The sequence below is a fragment of the Mustelus asterias genome, chromosome 13 (genome assembly GCF_964213995.1).
Source record: "Mustelus asterias chromosome 13, sMusAst1.hap1.1, whole genome shotgun sequence".
Classification (NCBI taxonomy): domain Eukaryota; kingdom Metazoa; phylum Chordata; class Chondrichthyes; order Carcharhiniformes; family Triakidae; genus Mustelus; species Mustelus asterias.
In genome coordinates, this window is record NC_135813.1 from 5,087,816 (window position 1) to 5,110,070 (window position 22,255).

Below are 22,255 nucleotides of genomic sequence, written 5' to 3' on the forward strand. Positions count from 1 at the left end.
TGTCCATCGATCTCGGGCATGATTTTCCGACCTTGGAGTGAGTGCGGCCGGAAAATCCCACCCTCAGTCTTTACTTGTGGTGACCGACTCCGCTCCTTTCCCCTGCTTTCACATTATCTTATAGACCCATTGGAAAGTCTGCACGGATCCCAGTTTGGGAATCATTGGCTTCTATTCCTCTCGGGGGCAACTTGGTGAACAGGAGAAAACTCTCCCGAGAGGCGCAGATCGCGTTTTACGTTGGTGGGAACTCTCGTCACAATTGTCCCCCTCATGCCCGCCACCCACCCCACCCGTGACGGAACGGGAATCCTGATATTGTGTGTGCGTGGAGTTTGCACATTCTCCCCGTGTCTGCGTGGGTTTCCTCCGGGTGCTCCGGTTTCCACCCACAGTCCAAAGATGTGAGGGTTAGGTTGATTGGCCATGCTAAATTGACCCTTAGTGTCCCAAAATGTGCAGGTTTGATGGATGGTAAATGTGTGGGGTTACAGGGATAGGGTGGGGGGTGGGAGGGTTTGGGTAAGACACTCTGTCAGAGAAATCGGTGCAGACTCGATGGGCTGAATGTTCTCCCCGTGTCTGCGTGGGTTTCCTCCGGGTGCTCCGGTTTCCTCCCAGTCTGAAAGACGTGCTGGTTAGGTGTATTGGCCGTGCTAAATTGCCCCTTAGTGATTAGCAGGGCAAATATGTGGACTTACAGGGATCGGGCCGAATGGCCTCCTCCTGCTCTGTCGGGATTCTATGATTCTACAACACTGCCTCGTCACCTCCTAACAAGCCTCAGGATTCGTTGCTCATTGCCAACCCAACTAGTGTCTGGCAATGAAACAGGCCTCAAACCTCAGGAGGAAGAGGGAATTGTCAATGCTTGCCACAGTGCAACCCGTTCACCCTTACTCAATAGAGATTGGTTTCCGCTCTTCTTCTCAATCAGTTTTTTTCCACCTTCTCCAGTGAGTTCAGAGGATGGACAATGTGCTAATACCCATCTTCACAACTTCCTCCGTCCTGCTCTCTAACTGGGTCAAATCAGAATTCGCCCAGTGTGGAGTCACCGTTACCGAGACAGCCAAGACTCGGTCAGAAGCCGGCTCACCGCTGAGCCGGGGGGTGCTGGATCGAGTCTCACTTCAGAGATTTGAGAACAAAACTCTATGCTGCCGCACTGTCAGAGAGTCAGCGCCGAGGGGGCGCCGCACTGTCAGAGGGTCAGTGCTGAGGGAGTGCCGCACTGTCAGAGGGTCAGTGCTGAGGGAGTGCCGCACTGTCAGAGGGTCAGCGCCGAGGGGGCGCTGCACTGTCAGAGGGTCAGTGCTGAGGGAGTGCCGCACTGTCAGAGGGTCAGCGCCGAGGGGAAGCCGCACTGTCAGAGGGTCAGTACTGAGGGAGTGCCGCACTGTCAGAGGGTCATTGCTGGGGGAGTGCCGCACTGTCAGAGGGTCAGTGCTGGGGGAGTGCCGCACTGTCAGAGGGTCAGTACTGAGGGAGTGCCGCACTGTCAGAGGGTCAGTGCTGGGGGAGCGCCGCACTGTCACAGGGTCGGTGCTGAGGGAGCGCCGCACTGTTGAATGGGTTATTAAGCCAAGGTCCTGTCCACCATGGCAGTCGGACGGAATGCCACCAACTCAAAAGGAAATTGCGAGTTCTCACCGGTATTCCGGCCAATCCCGATCCCTCTACTGACCTCCCGAAGGGATAGAACCTGCTTATCATCACACTGCGGGATCATGCTATGTAAAAAGCTCTGCCAAGTTTCCCACAGTGACTACACTTCAGAAAGTACCTCATTGGTCGTGAAGAACTCAGCGACGCCAGGGAGTCGTGCAAGGTGCTATACAAATGCAGGACTTCCTTTTCCCATTTCCCGCCAGCTGCGCTCTCCAACAGGCGGATCTGGGATTTCCCCGAGTGATTGGCCGGGATGAGGCAATCGGACATTGAGGAACAGAAATAGGGTCAGGGGAGAGGAGGCGGAGGGAGGGTAATCGCAGGCCGGCTCAGTCTGCTGACCGTTCCGAGGCAGAGAGAACCGTGCTCACAGTTCCAAGCCTCACGCCACCGCAGGACACCCACAAGTCACAGGGTCTCACCAAGTTATCCGAAACTGTAATGTCCCTCTCCAATTCCCCGCACTTTGACTGGTTGGTGTTTTACAGCGACATCAGAATTGATGCTTTAGCCTCGGAGAAATTGTCCATCGATCTCTCTCACACCAATTACTCAACTGAAATAATGACAAAACTGACATTCTGACAAAGTGTGACAAAATAACCCCTGACATCTCAATATTCACTCAATGAGCATTTAATAACACAGAGAGGGAGAGAGAGAGAGAGGGGGGGGGGGGGGGGGAGAGAAAGGAGAGAGAGAGAGGAAGGAGAGAGAGAGATAGAGAGAGAGAGAGGGGGGTGGAAGGACAGAGAGAGAGAGAGGGAGGAAGGAGAGGGAGAGAGAGGGAAAGGAGAGAGAGAGAGAGTGCTCGAGAGAGAGCACGAAAAGAGGGGGGGGAAGAGAGAGAGCGCGAGCAGAGTGTAAGCGGGGATGGGGGGAGGTGTGGATATTGAGGGGGTTGTGGGAAGGGTTGTATGATTTTGGATACCTGCTCTTTCACCTTCAATTGGGATGTGATCCACTTCAAGTCACTATTTACTCCTGTTACACTGAACTGCCTGGATTTATCGTAGAGTTAACTCCCTCCTCAAGACAGAACCAAGAGGTGGGATTACTGTGTGTAGTGTATTGAAAGTTGCATTGTGCTTTGGTCCACCCGAGGCTACCATGTACACATATACCAGCAGAGGGAGTCTGCTAGGAAGGGAATAATAAATAAAGAAGGATCCATGTTTAAAAGCTCATGTGGCTCTAATTATAAATGTGTCTAGCTGATTAGATAACTCTGTCTTTCCCAAGAACTTCACAGCAGGCGCCCGAGAGCTGTGTGGGCAGACAAGTTTACTCCACATCAAACCCACGAGCTGGAAACTCTTGACACTGAAACAGGACTGTAGCGTGGGCAGTGAGAAAGACGGTGGAATCTCTCAGCGTCTCCTCCCTTCCCCCCCCTTCCACAACCCGTCACTGAGGCAGAGGAGACGCAGCTCAAAGCTGAACAGGTTACAAGCCCAAAGATCAGAAAATAAAAACAAGTTATTTACTATTCACCCACTCACCAGGGAGGCCAGAGAAAGCTCCTGGGACTACACCTGAACCACACACAGTTAGAATTGGTTCTAATATATCAGAGGTTTCATGGCAACTCCCAGATTCCGTACAGCCTTTAACCGAGAAACTCTTGAAATCAAAGAATCCCTACAGTGCAGAAGGAGGCCATTCGGCCCATCGAGCCTGCACTGATAACAATCCCACCCAGGCCCCTTCCCCATAACCCCACATTTTTACCCCACTAATTCCCCCCAAAACTACACATCTTTGGACACGAAGGAGCAACTTGTCATGGCCAATCCACCTAACTCGCACATCTTTGGAGTGTGGGAGGAAACCGGAGCACCCGGAGGAAACCCACACAGACACGGGGAGAATGTGCAGACTCCACGCAGACAGAGACCCGAAGCTGGAATCGAATCCAGGTCCCTGGTGCAATGAGGCAGCAGTGCTAACCACTTTGCCACCCAGGATACAGCCCTAGCGACCACTGCCAGTGAAATAGAGCAATAGAATATTCCATTTGAAAATCAGGTATATTATACCACGCACATACCCATGCATTAACTTGCAACTAGGGTGAATCCGTATGCAATCTACCTGTCCCTTTAAAGCCCCAACACTTCAAACAATAGGCAAAGGATACAGGGGACAGTCAGGAAAATGGAGTTAAAGCCCAAGATCATAGAACCCTTACAGTACAGAGGGAGGCCATTCAGCCCATTGAGACTGCACTGACCACAATCCCACCCAGGCCCTATCCCCATAACCCCACATATTTACCCTGCTAATCCCCCAGACACTAAGGGGCAATTCAGCATGACCAAAGCACCTAACCCGCACATCTTTGGACTGTGGGAGGAAACCGGAGCACCCGGAGGAAACCCACGCAGACACGGGGAGAACGTGCAGACTCTGCACAGACAGTGACCAGAGGCTGGGAATCAAACCCGGGTCCCTGGCGCTGTGAGGCAGCAGCGCTAACCACTGTGCCACCGTGCTGCCCCAGGTACCTGGAACTGTGAGGCAGCAGCGCTAACCACTGTGCCACCCCAGGTCCCTGGCGCTGTGAGGCAGCAGCGCTAACCACTGTGCCACCGTGCTGCCCCAGGTACCTGGTGCTGTGAGGCAGCAGCGCTAACCACTGTGCCACCGTGCCGCTCAACACAGATCAGTCACAATCTTATTGAATGATGGGTGAATTGTTTCTTCAGAAGGAACTCTTCAAAATGCAGCTAACAAAACTTACACCAACTTATAAATCAAAGAAAGGGTTTAATAAAGAAACATCATTACTCCAAACTTGGGGCCTCGTCCTGGGCCACTCCAAGCTACCCACAATTCTACATAGTTCCTTATTTACAGTGAATCAGCTGGTCAGCTGACTATTACATCACTCTGTGATTGGTTCCATGTTTTACTGGGTCAGCTGACCCTTACATATTGTTCCCATTGGTCACATTACATCCAATCAAAGTTGTCACTGGTTACATTCCAACATGGATCAGGCTAGATGGGCAGAATGGTCTCCTCCTGCTCCTATTTTTTGTTAATGTGCTGCTGATAAACAGAAGACTGGCTTTGCCCCCTCTTTACTTATGGGGGAAAAATTCATTCCAAAACAGACCAGGGAACATCTATTTTAGGATCCAGATATCTGAGATTTATTTCAGATGATACCGTCGTCTAGATAATTTTCCAGTCTCCCCGTGGATAGATCTGTAGATGGTGCCAGCGTGTTAAAGTGTGAAGCCTTGGGCGGTGCCAGCTGGTATCCTTGGTACCCGGCTTCCTCACCTTGATCAAGGGGATTGAGTCCACTCCAGAGACCCCAGCACAAAGTCCAGGCTGACAGGCCTCGCGCAGCTGGGGGGGGGGGGGGGGGGGCGGAGAGGCCCACACGGCTGGGGGGGGGGGGGGGGGGGGGGGGGGCACGCGGCTGGGGGGAGGAGGCCACACTGTCAACGGAGCAGTGTTTCAGATGAAACATTAAACCGAGAATCCACCTGGCCCTCTTGGCTAGCTGGAAAAGATCCCATACCCGCGATGTCAAAGGAGAACCGATATTTATCCCTCAACCAATGTATTATTGGAATTAGGAACACAAGTCGGCAAATTCAGTCCTTCGAGCCTGCTCCGCCATTCAATCAGATCATGGCTGATCTCTCCCTGGTCTCAAATCCACCTCCCCACCTGTTCCCCATATCCCTTTCTTTATTAGTAATATATCTATCTCCTTCTTGAAACCATTCAATAATTCGGACTCCACCGCGCTATGGGGCAGCGAGTTCCACAAATTCACCACCCTCTGTGAGCAGTATAATTATCCGCTGATGTGCTGTTTGAGGGATCTTGCTGTGCACAATTAGTTGCAATGTTTCCTACGTTACAACAACTGACTGCACTGGCGTGCCTGTGTGAGAAACACTTTGGAATGACCCGAGGTGATAAAAGGTGCTATGGAAATGCAGGGCCTGCCTCTGCCACGTCGCAGCAGGTGGATTAATATCCCTGCTCGACCTCTTCCCTCTGGCTCGGGGAGCCTAGCAACCTCCACAGAACCGAGGAGCTGCAGGAGGTGGAACAGAGCTCGTCTGCTCGCCATTTCCTGGGAGGCCGTGTGGCTGTTGCACAGGGCAGTGGGACACACACACACACACACACACAGAGACAGACACACACACACACACACACACAGAGACAGAGACAGACAGACACACACAGAGACAGAGACAGACAGACACACACACACACACAGACAGACACAGAGACAGACAGACACACACACACAGAGACAGAGACAGACAGACACACACAGAGACAGACACATACAGACAGACAAAGACAGACAGACAGACAGACACACACACACACACAGAGACAGAGACAGACACACACACACACACACAGAGACAGAGACAGACAGACACACACACACACAGAGACAGAGACAGACAGACACACACACATCTCCCTGCGGCAATACTCAGGAGGGGAAAGATTAAAGATCAGGACTCTTTAAAAAAAGGGAGGAAGTGTATGGGGGGTCGGGACCTGATGCTTACAAAGACACATCGTGTACTTTGGGGTTAAAGTGCGTTCAGTTTAACAGTGTTTGACTGTCGGAGGCTGCGTTATTGTTTACACAGAGAGGGCTCACTGTTCTTTATTTAAGAATAATCTACTGGTGCCAAGAACAAGTGTCTTCAGACTGACCGGCCCCTCAGATCCACACACACACACACAAAGCAACAAGTGAGGGATAATCATAAATAGAAAGGGGGCCCTTTACAGATCAGATACCCAGATGACCACATACACCCCTTCACCATGACGACCACAGACACCCCTTCACCATGACGATCACATACACCCCTTCACCATGACGACCACAGACACCCCTTCACCATGACGATCACATACACCCCTTCACCTTGATGACCACAGACACCCCTTCACCATGACGACCACAGACACCCCTTCACCATGACGATCACATACACCCTGATACCCGACCACATGTACCCCTTCACCATGACGATCACATACACCCTGATACCCAGGAGCATGTACCCCCTTTGCCCCGATACCCAGCCACATGTACCCCCTTTGCCCTGATACCCAGCCACATGTACCCCCTTTGCCCTGATACCCAGCCACATGTACCCCCTTTGCCCTGATACCCAGGGTTCGTGGCCTACACACCACACTTTGGACCAACAAGCCATCGCCATGTCCACACTGTCAGTTCCCAACCAATCACGTGATCCTTTATAAAAGGTAGGGTAGCCACCTATTGTCCCCTCCACCAATAGAAAGATAGCTTCTGTCAAGCTGAGCCAATCATTGGAAGCTATGCGTTGGCACTGTCCTATGGTGTGGAGAGCCTCCATTGCATCATCAGCGCCAGAAAAGAGAGACTGATCTCGAGACTGTTCAAACTGCGGCAACATCTGTGTGGCATTGAGCTGATCCTCAGCCTGACCTCACTAACCGGGGTGGGAGGGGGGTATTGGGGAGCGAAGGATAAGAATGGTTGTAGTTGACGGAAGTCAATCATCTCAGGCCCAGGACATACAGACATGTTCCTTAGGTTAATGTTCTAGGTCCAACAATCTCCAGCTGCTTCATCAATAACCTTCCCTTCATCACGAGGACAGGATATTTGCTGATGACTGCACAAGGTTCAGCACCATTAACGGTTCCTCAGACACTGACGCAGTCTATGTCCAATTGCAGCAGAACCTGGACAATATCCAGGCACGGGCAGACCAGGGGTGGGTAACATTCGCACCACATGTGTGCCAGGCAATGACCATCTCCAAACAGAGCCGAATCCCTACACCATCAACATTCTGGGGGTTACCGTTGAGCAGAAACTGAGCTGGGCTAGCTATGCAAATCCTGTGGCTACCTGAGCAGGTCAAAGGTTAGTGCAGTTCCAACAATCGTCAAGAAACTCAACACCCATCCAGGACAAAGCAGCCACTTAAAGAGTATCCCATCATCTTAAATCATTCTCTCCCCTCACTGCCAATGCACAGTGGTGGCCGTGTGTACCATTTACAAGATGCACGTCAGCGACTTACCAAGACACCTTCAACAGCACCTTCCAAACTCATCCATCTGGAATCCATAGAATTCCCACAGTGCAGGAGGCCATTCGATCCATCAAGTTTGCATCGACTTTCCGACAGAGCATCTTATCCTGCCCCACCTCCCTCTCTGTCCCTGTAACCCGCACATTGGCCCTGGAAAATCCACCTAACCCACACACCTTTGGACTGTAGGAGGAAACCGGGCACCCGGAGGAAACCCACACAGACATGGGGAGAACGTGCAAACTCCACACAGACAGTGACCCAAGGCCGGAATTGAACCCAGGTCCCTGGTGCTGTGAGGCAGCAGTGCTAGCCACCGCGCCATCCCAGAAGGACAAGGACAGCAGATACATGGGAACACCACCACCTGCAAGTTCCTCTCCAACTCACTCACCATCCTGACTTGGAAATATATCGGCCGTTCCTTCACAGTCGCTGGGTCAAAATCCTGGAACTCCCTCCCTAACAGCACCGTGGGTGTACCTACACCGCATGGACTGCAAATGGTTCAAGGGCGGCACAGTGGCAGAGTGGTTAGCACCGCTGTCTCACAGCGCCAGGGTTCAATTCCAGCCTCGGGTCACTGTCTGTGTGGAGTTTGCACGTTCTCCCCGTGTCTGCGTGGGTTTCCTCCGGGTGCTCCAGTTTCCTCCCACAGTCCAAAGATGTGCAGGTTAGGTTGATTGGCCATGCTAAAAATTGCCCCTTGGTGTTAAGGGGACTAGCAGGGTGAATAGATGGGGTTAAGGGGATAGGGCCTGGGTGGGAGGTTGGTTGGTGCAGACTTGATGGGCCGAGTGGCCTCCTTCTGCGCTGTAGCGATTCTATGAAGGCGGCATCACGACTTTCTCAAGGGCAATAAATGCCAGCGACACCCACATCCCACAAAATAAAATGAACATCCTAAACACACTCTGCCCAGATCTCACAATGTGCTCAATTATTCCCTCTGTCTGTCATGACCTCAGTTCAGATCACATGTTGTGAGGTGTTACTGAATTTTACTCCTGTACTGACCTACATTTATTGCAGTTTTGTCCAAACCCTGTATTCGGGGCGTCGCTGGCCAGGCCAGCATTTATTGCCCATCCCCAACTGCCCCTTGAGAAGGTGGTGGTGGTGAGCTGCCTTCTTGAACCCGCTGCAGTCCGTGTGGTGTAGGTACACCCACACCGCTGTTAGGGAGGGAGTTCTGGAATTTTGACCCAGTGGCAGTGAAGGAATGGAATCGCTCATTGGTTGCTACGTCCCAGAGCTAAAGACAGATGTTTCAGAGAGAGAGAGAGGAACATCGACAGCGGCCAGCCAGGTGCTTGGCTAATAGGATTTTCTCTTCACCTGGCTGCCATCCGAGCCTCACGGACCCCCCCGAATGGAGGAAAGAGTAGAGGGGGGTTAATGTTTTCCATGGGACCCAGTCTTTATTTACACAGTTACTGAATAGGGTCAGTAATCAGCCGACAAGATACTTTTGAATTGTGGTCACTGTTATAATGTAGGAAGAGCAGTAGCAAGCCACGATCACGTGACAGAGAGGACGTGGAAAGGACGTTGCCTCTTCTGGGTAGCACTGCTGTCTCTCAGCGTCAGGGACCCAGGTTCGATTCCCGGGTTGGGTCACTGTCTGCGTGGAGTTTGCACGTTCTCCCCGTGTCTGCGTGGGTTTCCTCCGGGTGCTCCGGTTTCCTCCCACACTCCAAAGCTGTACAGGTTAGATGGAATGGCCATGCTAAGGTTGCCCCTTGGTGTCAGGGGGACTAGTTAGGGTAAATGCATGGGGTTACGGGGGTAGGGCCTGGGTGGGATTGTGGTCGGTGCAGACCTAATGGGCCGAATGGCCTCCTTCTGCACTGTAGGATTCTATGATTCTGTGAATAGTTGATCAACTCAAAACTGGTATCAACTGGGGAGGGGTCCCTGACTCCATATTCTGGGTGACAAGTACTTGCATTCATATGGCGCCTTTCAAAACCTCGGATCTTTCCAAATCTCCTTACAGCTGACGAATTGTGACTGTTGTAGTGCCGGAACAGCAGCCACAACCACGAGCCACAATCACGTGACCAAGAGGATACGGAGAGGATGTTTCCTCTTCTGGGAGAATCTAGAACCAGGGGTCACTGTTTAAAAATAAGGGTCACTCATTTAAGTCGGAGATGAGGAGAATTTCTTTCTCTCAGATTGTGGGGAGTCTCTGGAATTCCCTTTCTCAAAAGAGAGTGGAAGCGGAGTCTTTGAATATTTTTAAGGCAGAGCGAGGTAGATTCTTGATTAACAAGGGGATGAGAGGTCATCGGGGTGAGAGGTCATCGGGGTGAGAGGCCATCGGGGGAGTCGGCAGGAATGTGGGGTTGAGGTCACAATCAGATCAGCCACGATCTTATTGAATGGGAGAACAGGCTCGAGGGGCCGAGTGGCCTCCTCCTGATTCTAGTTTGTTTGATCAACGTGTGCTATTTAGTAAATGATGTTGATTGAGGGATAAACACTAGGCCGGGGCATCAGGAGCAGAACTCCCCATCTCTCCTTCAAAGCAGTAACCACGGGATCTTTTACCTGCAGCTCAGAGGGCAGACGGAGCTTCATTTTAATGCCCCATCCCAGGGACAGCACCTGCGACGGTGCAGCACCCCCTCAGTGCTGCACCCCCTCAGTGCCGCACTGGCCTGTCAGCCTGGGGCACACCTCATGGAGTGGGGCTCTGAATTCACAACCTTCAGGATTCAGTGACACATCATTCCTTTCGAATGAAGCCACAGGCTTTATGTTGGGTGGGTTACTCTCGGCAGGTTTCCTCTTCCACAAGAGCTTTTCTCTCCCCACAACCCCCCCCCCCCCCCCCCCCCACCCCCGTGACAGCACATGGGACTCGAACAGTGCGGTAAGAGAAGGGCAGCCAGGCTAAAGAGTTCACTGCTGGAGGATTCCCCGGTCTGGAGTCAGATAACTGCAAAAGATCATGAATGTAGCCCAATCCATCATGCAAACCAGCCTCCCATCCATTGACTCTGTCTACACTTCCCTCGGCAAAGCAGCCAGCATAATTAACGCACCCCGGACATTCTCTCTTCCACCTTCTTCCGTCGGGAAAAGGATACAAAAGTCTGAGGTCACATACCAACCGACTCAAGAACAGCTTCTTCCCTGCTGCCGTCAGACTTGTGAATGGACCTACCCTGCATTAAGTTGATCTTTCTCTACACCCTAACTATGACTGTAACACTACATTCTGCACCCTCTCCTTTTCTCCTCCCCTATTATTTTTTATTCATTAACAGGGTGTGGGCATCGCTGGCTGGGCCAACATTTATTGCCCATCCCTAGTTGCCCTTGTTCAGAGGGCAGTTGAGAATCAGCCACATTGCTGTGGCTCTGGAGCCACATGTAGGCCAGACCGGGTAAGGGCGGCAGATTTCCTTCCCTAAAGGACATTAGTGAACCAGATGGGTTTTTCCGACAATCGACAATGGTTTCATGGTCATCAGTAGATTCTTAATTCCAGATTTTTTTTTATTGAATTCAAATTCCACCATCTGCCACGGCGGGATTCGAACCCGAGTCCCCAGAACATTAGCCGAGTTCCTGGATTAATAGTCTGGCGATAATACCACTGCCTCCCTATGTACTCTATGAACAGTATGCTTTGTCTGTACAGTGCGCAAGAAACAATACTTTTCACTGTATGCCAATAATAAATCAAAGATATAAACAAAACACTTGTCACTACAGGTACACACCCAATGAAGCACGAATTACAGCTCCAGTTACTCCAGACACTATCCATTTAAGACGACTGGCTAAAGAACCAACAGTGCCACAAGGAACAACTTTTCTTCGCAGCCAGTGATAAGGATCTGGAATGTTCTGTCAGAGGGCATTGGTGGAGGCAGATTCAATCAAGGCCTTCACAGCCGGTTGGAAAGTTCTGCCAGGTCTCAGCAGGAAAGGATAGGAGAGTGGGACTAGCTGATTTGCCCTTGCAGAGAACCAGCAGGGATACAGTGGGCTGAATGGTCTCCTACAGTGCGGCAGCCAATCTGTGATTCGAATTCCTACTTCTCCCTTGCGCTGCTGTTATTAAATGGCACAAGATTATAATATTCTACAAAGGCCGAATATTCTACAAAGACAAGCTAATGATTGTTGCAGAGAGACGCTTTGCAAATCCTTCCATTGACAAGATGTTAACCTGGGGAGAAATATTAACTCCCAATGGAACCTGTCCCAAGGAGGCAAAGATTAACTGACATGACATGTAATTGTGAATAGTTGGAGCCGGCAGCTCAGAGTTTAAACAGACCCAGAGGAAAGCTCACAATTTCAGGGGCTTGGTATATAATTAAACAACTTCTTCAAATAAAACAGCCATTTTGTGACACAACTCAGGGGACAAGCGTAGAGTTCCTCCCCAGAGTTACACACAGCGCCTGGTGACTTTATCCCGTATCGCAACCCACCGCCCATCTCAATCTCCTGTTTAATATTTTAATTTTTAGTAAATTACCCACAGGTAAAGTGCCTCAGTTAACAGGCTTTCTGGTTTCATTCACACTGCACGGAGTGGGGGGGATCTTATAGTGGAGCTGTTCTACCCTCCAGTCTGTCTCTGGGACTGAGTCTGTGTCTGTCTCTGGGACAGCGTCTGGGTCTGTCTCTGGGACTGAGTCTGGGTCTGTGTCTGAGTCTCTGGTTTGCGCCTGTCTCTTCGGGTCTGCTTCTGTGTCTTATTCTCTTATCTGACTCAGGGTCTAGGTCTGGGTCTCTGGGTCTGCATCTCTGCTGAGAAATGCAAACAGTCACCATCTCTGTAAGTTGTGTACATTGCCTGTCCCCTCTCTCTTTCTCTCCATGTCTGTGTGTGTGTCTCTCTCTGTATGTGTGTCTCTCTTTCTCTGTGTACGTGTCTCTCTCTCCCTCTGTGTCTCTCTCTTTCCCTGTGTGTGTCTCTATCCGTGTCTCTATCTCTCCCGTGTATGTCTCTCTCCCTGTGTATCTTGTGTCTTTCTCTCTCCCTCTCTCTGTATCTGTGTGTCTCTCTCTATCTGTGTCTGTGTGTCTTTCTTTCTCTCTGTCCCTTTCTCCGTGTGTCTCTCTCTCTGACTGTGTGTTTCTCTCTCTCTGTATATCTCTCTCTTATTCTGTGTGTGTGTCTCTCTCTCTCTGTATCTGTGTCTTTCTGTGTGTGTCTCTCTCTCTCTGTATATCTGTGTGTGTCTCTCTCTCTGTATATCTGTGTGTCTTTCTGTGTGTCTCTCTCTGTATATCTGTGTGTGTCTCTCTCTCTCTATATCTGTGTGTGTCTCTCTCTCTGTATCTGTGTCTTTCTCTGTGTGTGTCTCTCTCTCTGTATATCTGTGTGTGTTTCTCTCTCTCTGTATATCTCTCTCTTATTCTGTGTGTGTGTCTCTCTCTCTCTGTATCTGTGTGTCTTTCTGTGTGTGTGTCTCTCTCTCTCTGTATATCTGTGTGTGTCTCTCTCTCTGTATATCTGTGTGTCTTTCTGTGTGTCTCTCTCTCTGTATATCTGTGTGTGTCTCTCTCTCTCTATATCTGTGTGTGTCTCTCTCTCTGTATCTGTGTCTTTCTCTGTGTGTGTCTCTCTCTCTGTATATCTGTGTGTGTTTCTCTCTCTCTGTATATCTCTCTCTTATTCTGTGTGTGTGTGTCTCTCTCTCTCTGTATCTGTGTGTCTTTCTGTGTGTGTGTCTCTCTCTCTCTCTGTATATCTGTGTGTCTCTCTCTCTCTCTGTATATCTGTGTGTCTTTCTGTGTGTCTCTCTCTCTGTATATCTGTGTGTGTCTCTCTCTCTCTATATCTGTGTGTGTCTCTCTCTCTATATGTGTGTGTGTCTCTCTCTCTATATGTGTGTGTGTCTCTCTCTCTATATCTGTGTGTCTTTCTCTGTGTGTGTCTCTCTCTCTGTATATCTGTGTGTGTCTCTCTCTATATCTGTGTGTGTGTCTCTCTCTCTATATCTGTGTATGTCTCTCTCTCTATATCTGTGTATGTCTCTCTCTCTATATCTGTGTATGTCTCTCTCTCTCTGTATCTGTGTGTGTGTCTCTCTGTATATGTGTGTGTCTCTCTCTCTGTATATCTGTGTGTGTCTCTCTCTCTCTGGATATGTGTGTGTGTGTCTCTCTCTCTGTATATCTGTGTGTGTCTCTCTCTCTGTATATCTGTGTGTCTCTCTCTCTGTATCTGTGTGTGTCTCTCTGTATATCTGTGTGTGTGTCTCTCTCTCTCTGTATATCTGTGTGTGTCTCTCTCTCTGTATCTGTGTGTGTGTGTGTCTCTCTCTCTGTATATGTGTGTGTGTCTCTCTCTCTCTGTATATCTGTGTGTGTGTCTCTCTCTCTGTATATCTGTGTGTGTGTCTCTCTCTCTGTATATCTGTGTGTCTCTCTCTCTCTGTATCTGTGTGTGTGTCTCTCTCTCTGTATCTGTGTGTGTGTCTCTCTCTCTGTATATCTGTGTGTGTCTCTCTCTCTGTATCTGTGTGTGTGTGTCTCTCTCTGTATATCTGTGTGTGTCTCTCTCTCTGTATCTGTGTGTGTGTGTGTCTCTCTCTCTGTATATCTGTGTGTCTTCCTCACTGTGTCACTCATTTGTATGAAAGGCCTCAGAATAGGGCAGTCTGAATTTACTCTGACGCCAGTGAAGGTGTGAGGGGGGGGGGGGGGGAAGGGGGCGGCTGAGCAGCTTCTCACCTGGACGGCTCGAGTGAAAAAGAGTCCTGCATCCGAGGCCAGTTTCTTCACGTTGAAATCCATCCTTCCTCCAGCGCTCTCCCTCTCTCAGTAACGGGGCTGACACAAACCACACATAAACCTAGCAGCCAAAGACATCCATCTCAGCGTCCATCCGCCAGCACTGCCTCTTAAACCGGCAATGCTGCCCTGCTCCGTGAGACAGGGACAGCGCAGCGTCGCCTTGTCGACAGGACGCACAGACTGTGCCAAGCGCGTCCCCTGCGCCGCTTGTGTAAATCTTGCCAGCTCACTCGCCAATGGTGGGAGCGAGAGGAAGTGAAAGGAGTCACACTCTCTCGGACAAAACCATCTGCCTAATCCATCCACCAGCATTCGGCAGCACTGCCTCTTAAACTGGCAATTCCAATCACTAAGTCCTTAATTCCCTCTTCAGGCAGAAGGGGGTAGAATGCGGCTCAGTGTTTAAATTATCAGCTCTTTAAACCCCAAAGAAATCATAGATTAATCCGTGTGCAAAAGATTGGAGAAATGTCCAAGAGGGTGTTTATTATTGGGGGCGGGCACGGTGGCACAGAGGCTGGCACTGCCGCCTCACAGCGCCAGGGACCCGGGTTCCATTCTCAGCCTCTGGTCACTGCCTGTGTGGAGTTTGCACATTCTCCCCGTGTCTGCATGGGTTTCCTCCGGGTGCCCCGGTTTCCTCCCACAGACCAAAGATGTGCAGATTAGGTGGATTGGCCATGCTAAATTGACCCTTAGTGTCCAAAGACGTGCGGGTGAGGTGGATTGGCCATGCTAAATTGACCCTTAGTGTCCAAAGACGTGCGGGTGAGGTGGATTGGCCATGCTAAATTGACCCTTAGTGTCCAAAGACGTGCGGGTGAGGTGGATTGGCCATGCTAAATTGACCCTTAGTGTCCAAAGACGTGCGGGTGAGGTGGATTGGCCATGCTAAATTGACCCTTAGTGTCCAAAGACGTGCGGGTGAGGTGGATTGGCCATGCTAAATCATAGAATCCATAGAATAGAATCATAGGATCCCTACACTGCAGAAGGAGGCCATTCAGCCCATCGAGTCTGCACCAACCACAATCCCACTCAAGCCCTATCCCCATAACCCCACATATTTACCCTGCTAATTCCCCTGACACTAAGGGGCAATTTAGCACGGCCAATCAACCTTAACCGCTCATCTTTGGAGTGTGGGAGGAAACCTGAGCTCCTGGAGGAAACCCACGCAGACATGGGGAGAACGTGCAAACTCCACACAGACAGTGACCCAAGCCAGGAATCGAACCCGGGTACTGTGAGGCTGCAGTGCTAACCACCGTGCCTCTGCAAATTGACCCTAGTGTCAGGGGGCTAGTAGGGTAAATGCATGGAGTTATGGGGATAGGGCCTGGGTGGGATTGTGGTCAGTGCAGACTCGATGGGCCGAATGGCCTCCTTCTGCACTGTAGGGATTCTATGATTCTATGAAGTGAGAATATTTTGCCAAGCCGACGATGTGTGATTGTCACATGATTGCGGCAAGTTAGGGTAGGATTTTCCAGCCTGATAATCCCACTATGATTCCTGTGGCGGGCGGGACAGGAAGATTCCGCCCTTGGTCATGTGACAGACGCTGTTGGACATTTTCCACTACTTTCCGGTTCAAACAAATCTTGTCCCGTAGGGTGGCGATGTGAGAGGATCAGGCACGGTGAGAGAGACAGGACGCCTGGGAGCTGAGTGAATAAATACCCAACAGTCTCTCACTGAGGAACACAGGGAGGGGGGAGAGGGAGGGGACAGGGGAGAGGGGGGAGGGGGGATGGGGAGAGGGGGAGAGGGGGGGAGGGGGAGAGGGTGGAGGGGGGAGGGGGAGAGGGGAGAGGGAGGGGGAGAGGGAGGGGACAGGGGGGAGGGGGGAGGGGGAGAGGGGGAGAGGGGGGAGAGGGGGGAGGGGGAGAGGGTGGAGGGGGGAGGGGGAGAGGGTGGAGGGGGGAGGGGGAGAGGGGGGAGGGGGGAGAGGGTGAGGGGGAGAGGGTGAGGGGGAGGGGAGGGGAGAGGGGGGAGGGGAGGGGAGAGGGGGGAGGGGGGGAGGTGGGGAGGGGGGAGGGGGGAGGGGGAGGGGGGAGAGGGGGGGAGGTGGGGAGGGGGGAGGGGGAGGGGGGAGGGGGAGGGGGGAGGGGGAGGGGGGAGGGGGGAGGGAGGGGGGAGGGGGAGGGGGGAGGGAGGGGGGAGGGGGAGGGGGGAGGGAGGGGGGAGGGGGAGGGGGGAGGGAGGGGGGGGGGGGGAGGGAGGGGGGGAGGGGGGAGGGGGGAGAGGTGGAGAGGGGGAGGGGGGAGGGGACAGGGAGGGGGGAGGGGAGATGGGAGAGGGGGAGGGGGTAAGAGGGGGAGGGGAGTGGTGGGGAAGGGGGAGGAGGAGATGTTGGGTGAGGGGAGGGGGGATGGGTGAGGGGAGGGGGGTGGTGGGTGAGGGGAGGGGGGGTGGGTGAGGGGAGGGGGGAGGTGGGTGAGGGGAGGAGGGTGGGTGAAGGGAGGGGGGTGGGTGAGGGGAGGGGGGAGAGGAGGTAGTGAGTGAGGGGGGGATGGGAGAAGGGGAGGGGGTAAGAGGGGGAGGGGGGTGGTGGGGGAGGAGGAGATGTTGGGTGAGGGGAGGGGGGATGGTGGGTGAGGGGAGGGGGGAGAGGAGGTAGTGGGTGAGGTGTGTGAATGAATGCGGGTGAATTAGAGTCAGAGAGGGAACAGAGAGAAACATAAAGAGAGAAAAATTAAAACTGGATTGAGAGGCAAGAAACCGAGAATCCCAGCAGTGCGGAGAGACCATTCAGCCCATCTACTCTGCACCAACACCGAAAGACCATCCCCCCCAAGCCCCTCTCTGCATTCTATTCCCATAATCCTGAGCACTTAGCATGGCCAAACCACCTAACCAGTACATCTTTCAGACTGTGGGAGGAAACCGGAGCACCCGGAGGAAACCCACGCAGACACGGGGAGAACGTGCAAACTCCACACAGACAGTGACCCAAGCCGGGAATCGAACCCGGGTCCCTGGCGCTGTGAGGCAGCAGTGCTAACCACTGTGCCACCCTTGCATGTTGTTACAGGAATACTTACGCTGTTAATTACTAGAATTAACTTTCTGATGTGTGCTTAATCAACAATTGATGGGAAAATCAGTAACTTAAAGGAATCTGGGGGCGGGGTGAAGGTTGCAGATGTTTTGTCTCAGGGTGGAGTTTGAACAGCAATTTGTGAGGGTTTGTAATTCACACAGAATATCTCCCAACTGATTTAAAGTTTATTTATTAGTGCCACAAGGCTTACATTAACACTGCAATGAAGGTACTGTGAAATTCCCCTGGTGGCCACACTCCGGCACCTGTTCGGCTCAATGCACCCTAACCAGCACGTCTTTCAGACTGTGGGAGAAAACAGGAGCACCCGGAGGAAACCCACGCAGACACGGGGAGAACGTGCAAACTCCGCACAGACAGTGACCCAAGCCGGGAATTGAACCCGGGTCCCTGGTGCTGTGAGGCAGCAGTGCCAGCCACTGTGCCACCCATGCCCAATGGTCTGATTTGAATATTAATAATTGCGCATGTCGACCACAACAATTTCTTCAAATTCCAGCCCAAGCTTCACGATAGCGTTTGATACGGGAACCAATTAAATAAAGTGAAATTCACAAAATGAGACAGCGATTCTTTTTGTTGTTGAAACATTCCAAGTCACGCAGCTTTAGGGGATTATTAAATCATCTCAAAGTGATTCCTCTGGGAGTGCCTCATATTTGTTAATAAATTTGGAGTATTTCCAACAAGCCAATCTTCTGAATTATGCAGAGAGCGGCGATGTATTGGAACCAAATAATATTCACTGAAGCTCTAATACAGATAGGAAATATACAGGAAATGGCAGAACTTTTAAGAGTATTGATAGGCAAAGGGATCTGGGTGTACAGGTACACAGGTCACTGAAAGTGGCAATGCAGGTGGAGAAGGTAGTCAAGAAGGCATACGGCATGCTTGCCTTCACTGGCCGGGGCACTGAGTTTAAAAATTGACAAATCATGTTGCAGCTTTATAGAACGTTAGTTAGGCCGCACTTGGAATATAGTGTTCAATTCTGGTCGCCACACTACCAGAAAGATGTGGAGGCTTTGGAGAGGGTACAGAAAAGATTTACCAGGATGTTGCCTGGTATGGAGGCCATTAGTTATGAGGAGAGGTTGGAGAATCTTGGTTTGTTCTCACTGGAGCGACGGAGGTTGAGGGGAGGCCTGATAGAAGTCTACAAGATTATGAGGGGCATGGACAGAGTGGATAGTCAGAAGCATTTTCCCAGGGTGGAAGAGTCAATTACGAGGGGGCACAGGTTTAAGGTGCGAGGGATAAGGTTTAAAGGAGATGGTACGAGGCAGATTTTTTACACAGAGGGTGGTGGGTGCCTGGAACTCGGTGCCGGGGGAGGGAGTGGAAGCAGGTACGATAGTGACTTTTAAAGGGCGTCTTGACAAATACATGAATAGGATGGGAATAGAGGGATATGGTCCCCGGAAGGGGGTTTTAGTTAAGTCGGGCAGCATGGTCGGTGCAGGCTTGGAGGGCCGAAGGGCCTGTTCCTGTGCTGTAATTTTCTTTGTTCTTTATTCTTTGAATCAGCTGAGAGTGGAAATGTGTAGAGTGATTTTGTAAAGATAGGAATCGGAGGCTGGCGGGTGGGGGGGGGGGGGGCGGGGGGGGTGTGTGGGGGGGGGGGGTTGGTTTAAAAAGAGGTTTGATTTTATATAGCATCTTTCAAAACTACCACAAAGCATTCCAGCAACTCCTGTGGTGTGGCTGTTGTTTTATTAGCAAGGAGAGTGACCATGAGACACATAGCAAAGTACCACAAACAACAGCAAGCTAACAGACCCCCTTCTCTTGTGACGCTACTGTGCCTTAAAGAAATGTATGTATCAGTCATGTTCTCTGCAGTTATAAGCAGGCATCGAGCTGCCTGACTCGATATCCTGTTATTGGGGGGGGCGGCGCGGTGGCACAGTGGTTAGCACTGCTGCCTCACAGCGCCAGGGACCCGGCTTCGATTCCCGGCTTGGGTCACTGCCTGTGCGGAGTTTGCACATTCTCCCCGTGTCTGCGTGGGTGTCCTCCGGGTGCTCCGGTTTCCTCCCATAGTCCAAAGATGTGCGGGTTAGGTGTACTGGCTATGCTAAATTGCCCCTTAGTGTCAGGGGAACAAGCTAGGGGAAATGGCTAGGCTAGGGTTGTGGGGATAGGGTCTGGGCGGGATTGTGGTCGTTGCAGACTTGATGGGCCAAATGGCCTCCTTCTGCACTGTAGGAGTCGATGATTCTATGATTCTATGCTGCTCAAATGATTTAATGGGTTTTTATTTATTGTTAATCTGGGCCTAATGCACTCTCTTGGAGTTTATGACCTTTTTGGGATTGTCGGGGGGGATGAATGATTGACAGATCAGGTGGGACAGTTGCTTTTCCTCACAAGACTTCTTTTACTTTCAGTTTTGGCTGTTGGCTAGTTCGAAGGAGTTTGGACTCCAGGCTGTGTTTGTCTCTCTCCCTGGTATTGGATATTCTGCTGGCTCTGTTGGAAGCAGTCTTCCTTCCTTTCCTGGGGTGAAAATCCTGCTGTTGGAGGTTTGCAGGCTCGAGGCAAACGGTGGCTCTATCTCTGCCTCGAGGCGCTGGGAGTTCCAGAACAGAGAAGCCAGAGCTTTGTCGAAATCTCGACTTCTGAGTTTGACTTTAACACAAACACACATTAACACAGGATACTTAACCGACAGATTGTCTTTATTTACTTGCTAGCAAGGGGGTAGGTTCCTGACACAATGGATCAGAGACACCACTCCATCGGACAAAGAAAATCCTCCTGGTTTTACAATTCTGCAGCTCACAGTCAGTTGGGCGCAATCCAATCCAAAGTGTTACAAATGACATACTTTACGTATTGATCCAATAGAAAGATTACTGAACCACCCTGATCTGTGAGATCACGATACCTTGTGGGATACCCCAATATATCATCCCGAAGCCTCTCCTCTCGTCTCTTAGTCAGAGATCATGTCTCTATTTTTTGATGATGTGGAGATGCCGGTGTTAGAAAGAAATCCTACAGTGCAGAAACAGGCCATTCGGCCCATCGAGTCTGCACCAACCACAATCCCACCCAGGCCCTACTCCCATATCCCTACACATATTTACCCGCTAATCCCTCTAACCGACACATCTCAGGACACTAAGGGGCAATTTAGCAATGGCCAATCAACCTAACCCGCACATCTTTGGACTGTGGGAGGAAACCGGAGCACCCGGAGGAAACCCACGCAGACACGGGGAGAATGTGCAAACTCCGCACAGGCAGTGACCCAAGCCGGGAATCGAACCCAGGTCCCTGGAGCTGTGAAGCAGCAGTGCTAACCACTGTGCTACCGTGCCGCTTACTGTTTACTGGGGTAAACACAGTAAGAGTTTTAACAACACCAGGTTAAAGTCCAACAGGTTTATTTGGTAGCAAATGCCATTAGCTTTCGGAGCGCTGATCCTTCGTCAGATGGCGTGGATATCTGCTCTCAAACAGGGCACACAAAATCAAGTTACAGAATACTGATTAAAATGCGAATCTCTACAGCCAACCAGGTCTTAAAGATACAGACAATGTGAGTGGAGGGAGCATTAAGCACAGGTTAAAGAGATGTGTATTGTCTCCAGACAGGACAGCCAGTGAGATTCTGCAAGTCCAGGAGGCAAGCTGTGGGGGATACTGATAGTGTGACATAAAACCAAGATCCCGGTTTAGGCCGTCCTCATGTGTGCGGAACTTGGCTATCAGTTTCTGCTCAGCGACTCTGCGCTGTCGTGTGTCGTGAAGGCCGCCTTGGAGAACGCTTACCCGAAGATCAGAGGCTGAATGCCCGTGACCGCTGAAGTGCTCCCCCACAGGAAGAGAACAGTCTTGCCTGCTGATTGTCGAGCGGTGTTCATTCATCCGTTGTCGTAGCGTCTGCATGGTTTCCCCAATGTTCATCCGTTGTCGTAGCGTTGTCGTAACTCGGCCAACATTGTCTACCTGATACGCTGCTGGAAAGGATGTCACGAGGCATGGTACATTGGGGAAACCATGCAGACACTACGACAACAGATGAATGAACACCGCTCGACAATCACCTGGCAAGACTGTTCTCTTCCTGTGGGGGAACACTTCAGCGGTCACGGGCATTCAGCCTCTGATCTTCGGGAAAGCATTCTCCAAGGTGGCCTTCACGACACACGACAGCGCAGAATCGCTGAGCAGAAACTGATAGCCAAGTTCCGCACACATGAGGACGGCCTAAACCGGGATCTTGGTTTTATGTCACACTATCAGTATCCCCCACAGCTTGCCTCCTGGACTTGCAGAATCTCACTGGCTGTCCTGTCTGGAGACAATACACATCTCTTTAACCTGTGCTTAATGCTCCCTCCACTCACATTGTCTGTATCTTTAAGACTTGGTTGGCTGTAGAGATTCGCATTTTAATCAGTATTCTGTAACTTGATTTTGTATGCCCTGTTTGAGAGCAGATATCCACTCCATCTGATGAAGGAGCAGCGCTCCGAAAGCTAATGGCATTTGCTACCAAATAAACCTGTTGGACTTTAACCTGGTGTTGTTAAAACTCTTACTCTATTTTTGATAGCAGCCTCACAAAGCATCTTCACTAAAACAGTCTCACACGGGCATCCTTTAATTGATGAAGGGGGCCTGCAAAAGCCAT

General features: G+C 51.1%; 1 protein-coding gene and 1 long non-coding RNA gene across 5 annotated transcripts in view; both read right to left on the reverse strand.

Annotated features, from left to right (window-relative positions):
• Positions 1–14,863, reverse strand: part of LOC144502387 (endophilin-B2-like) — a 106,696-nt gene extending 91,833 nt beyond the window's left edge. For 2 of the 3 annotated variants that reach the window (XM_078226250.1, XM_078226249.1), the window contains exon 1: positions 14,478–14,724. In XM_078226250.1, coding sequence (XP_078082376.1) covers positions 14,478–14,540 — 63 coding nt within the window. In that variant the 5' untranslated portion in view covers positions 14,541–14,724. Of the gene's footprint in view, positions 1–14,477 lie in introns of all 3 variants that reach the window. The other variant, XM_078226248.1, reaches the window with a different exon arrangement.
• The window catches only part of LOC144502391 (uncharacterized), a 680,705-nt gene that overhangs the window by 306,882 nt on the left and 351,568 nt on the right, over positions 1–22,255 (reverse strand). The gene's annotated exons all lie outside the window — the stretch shown is intronic.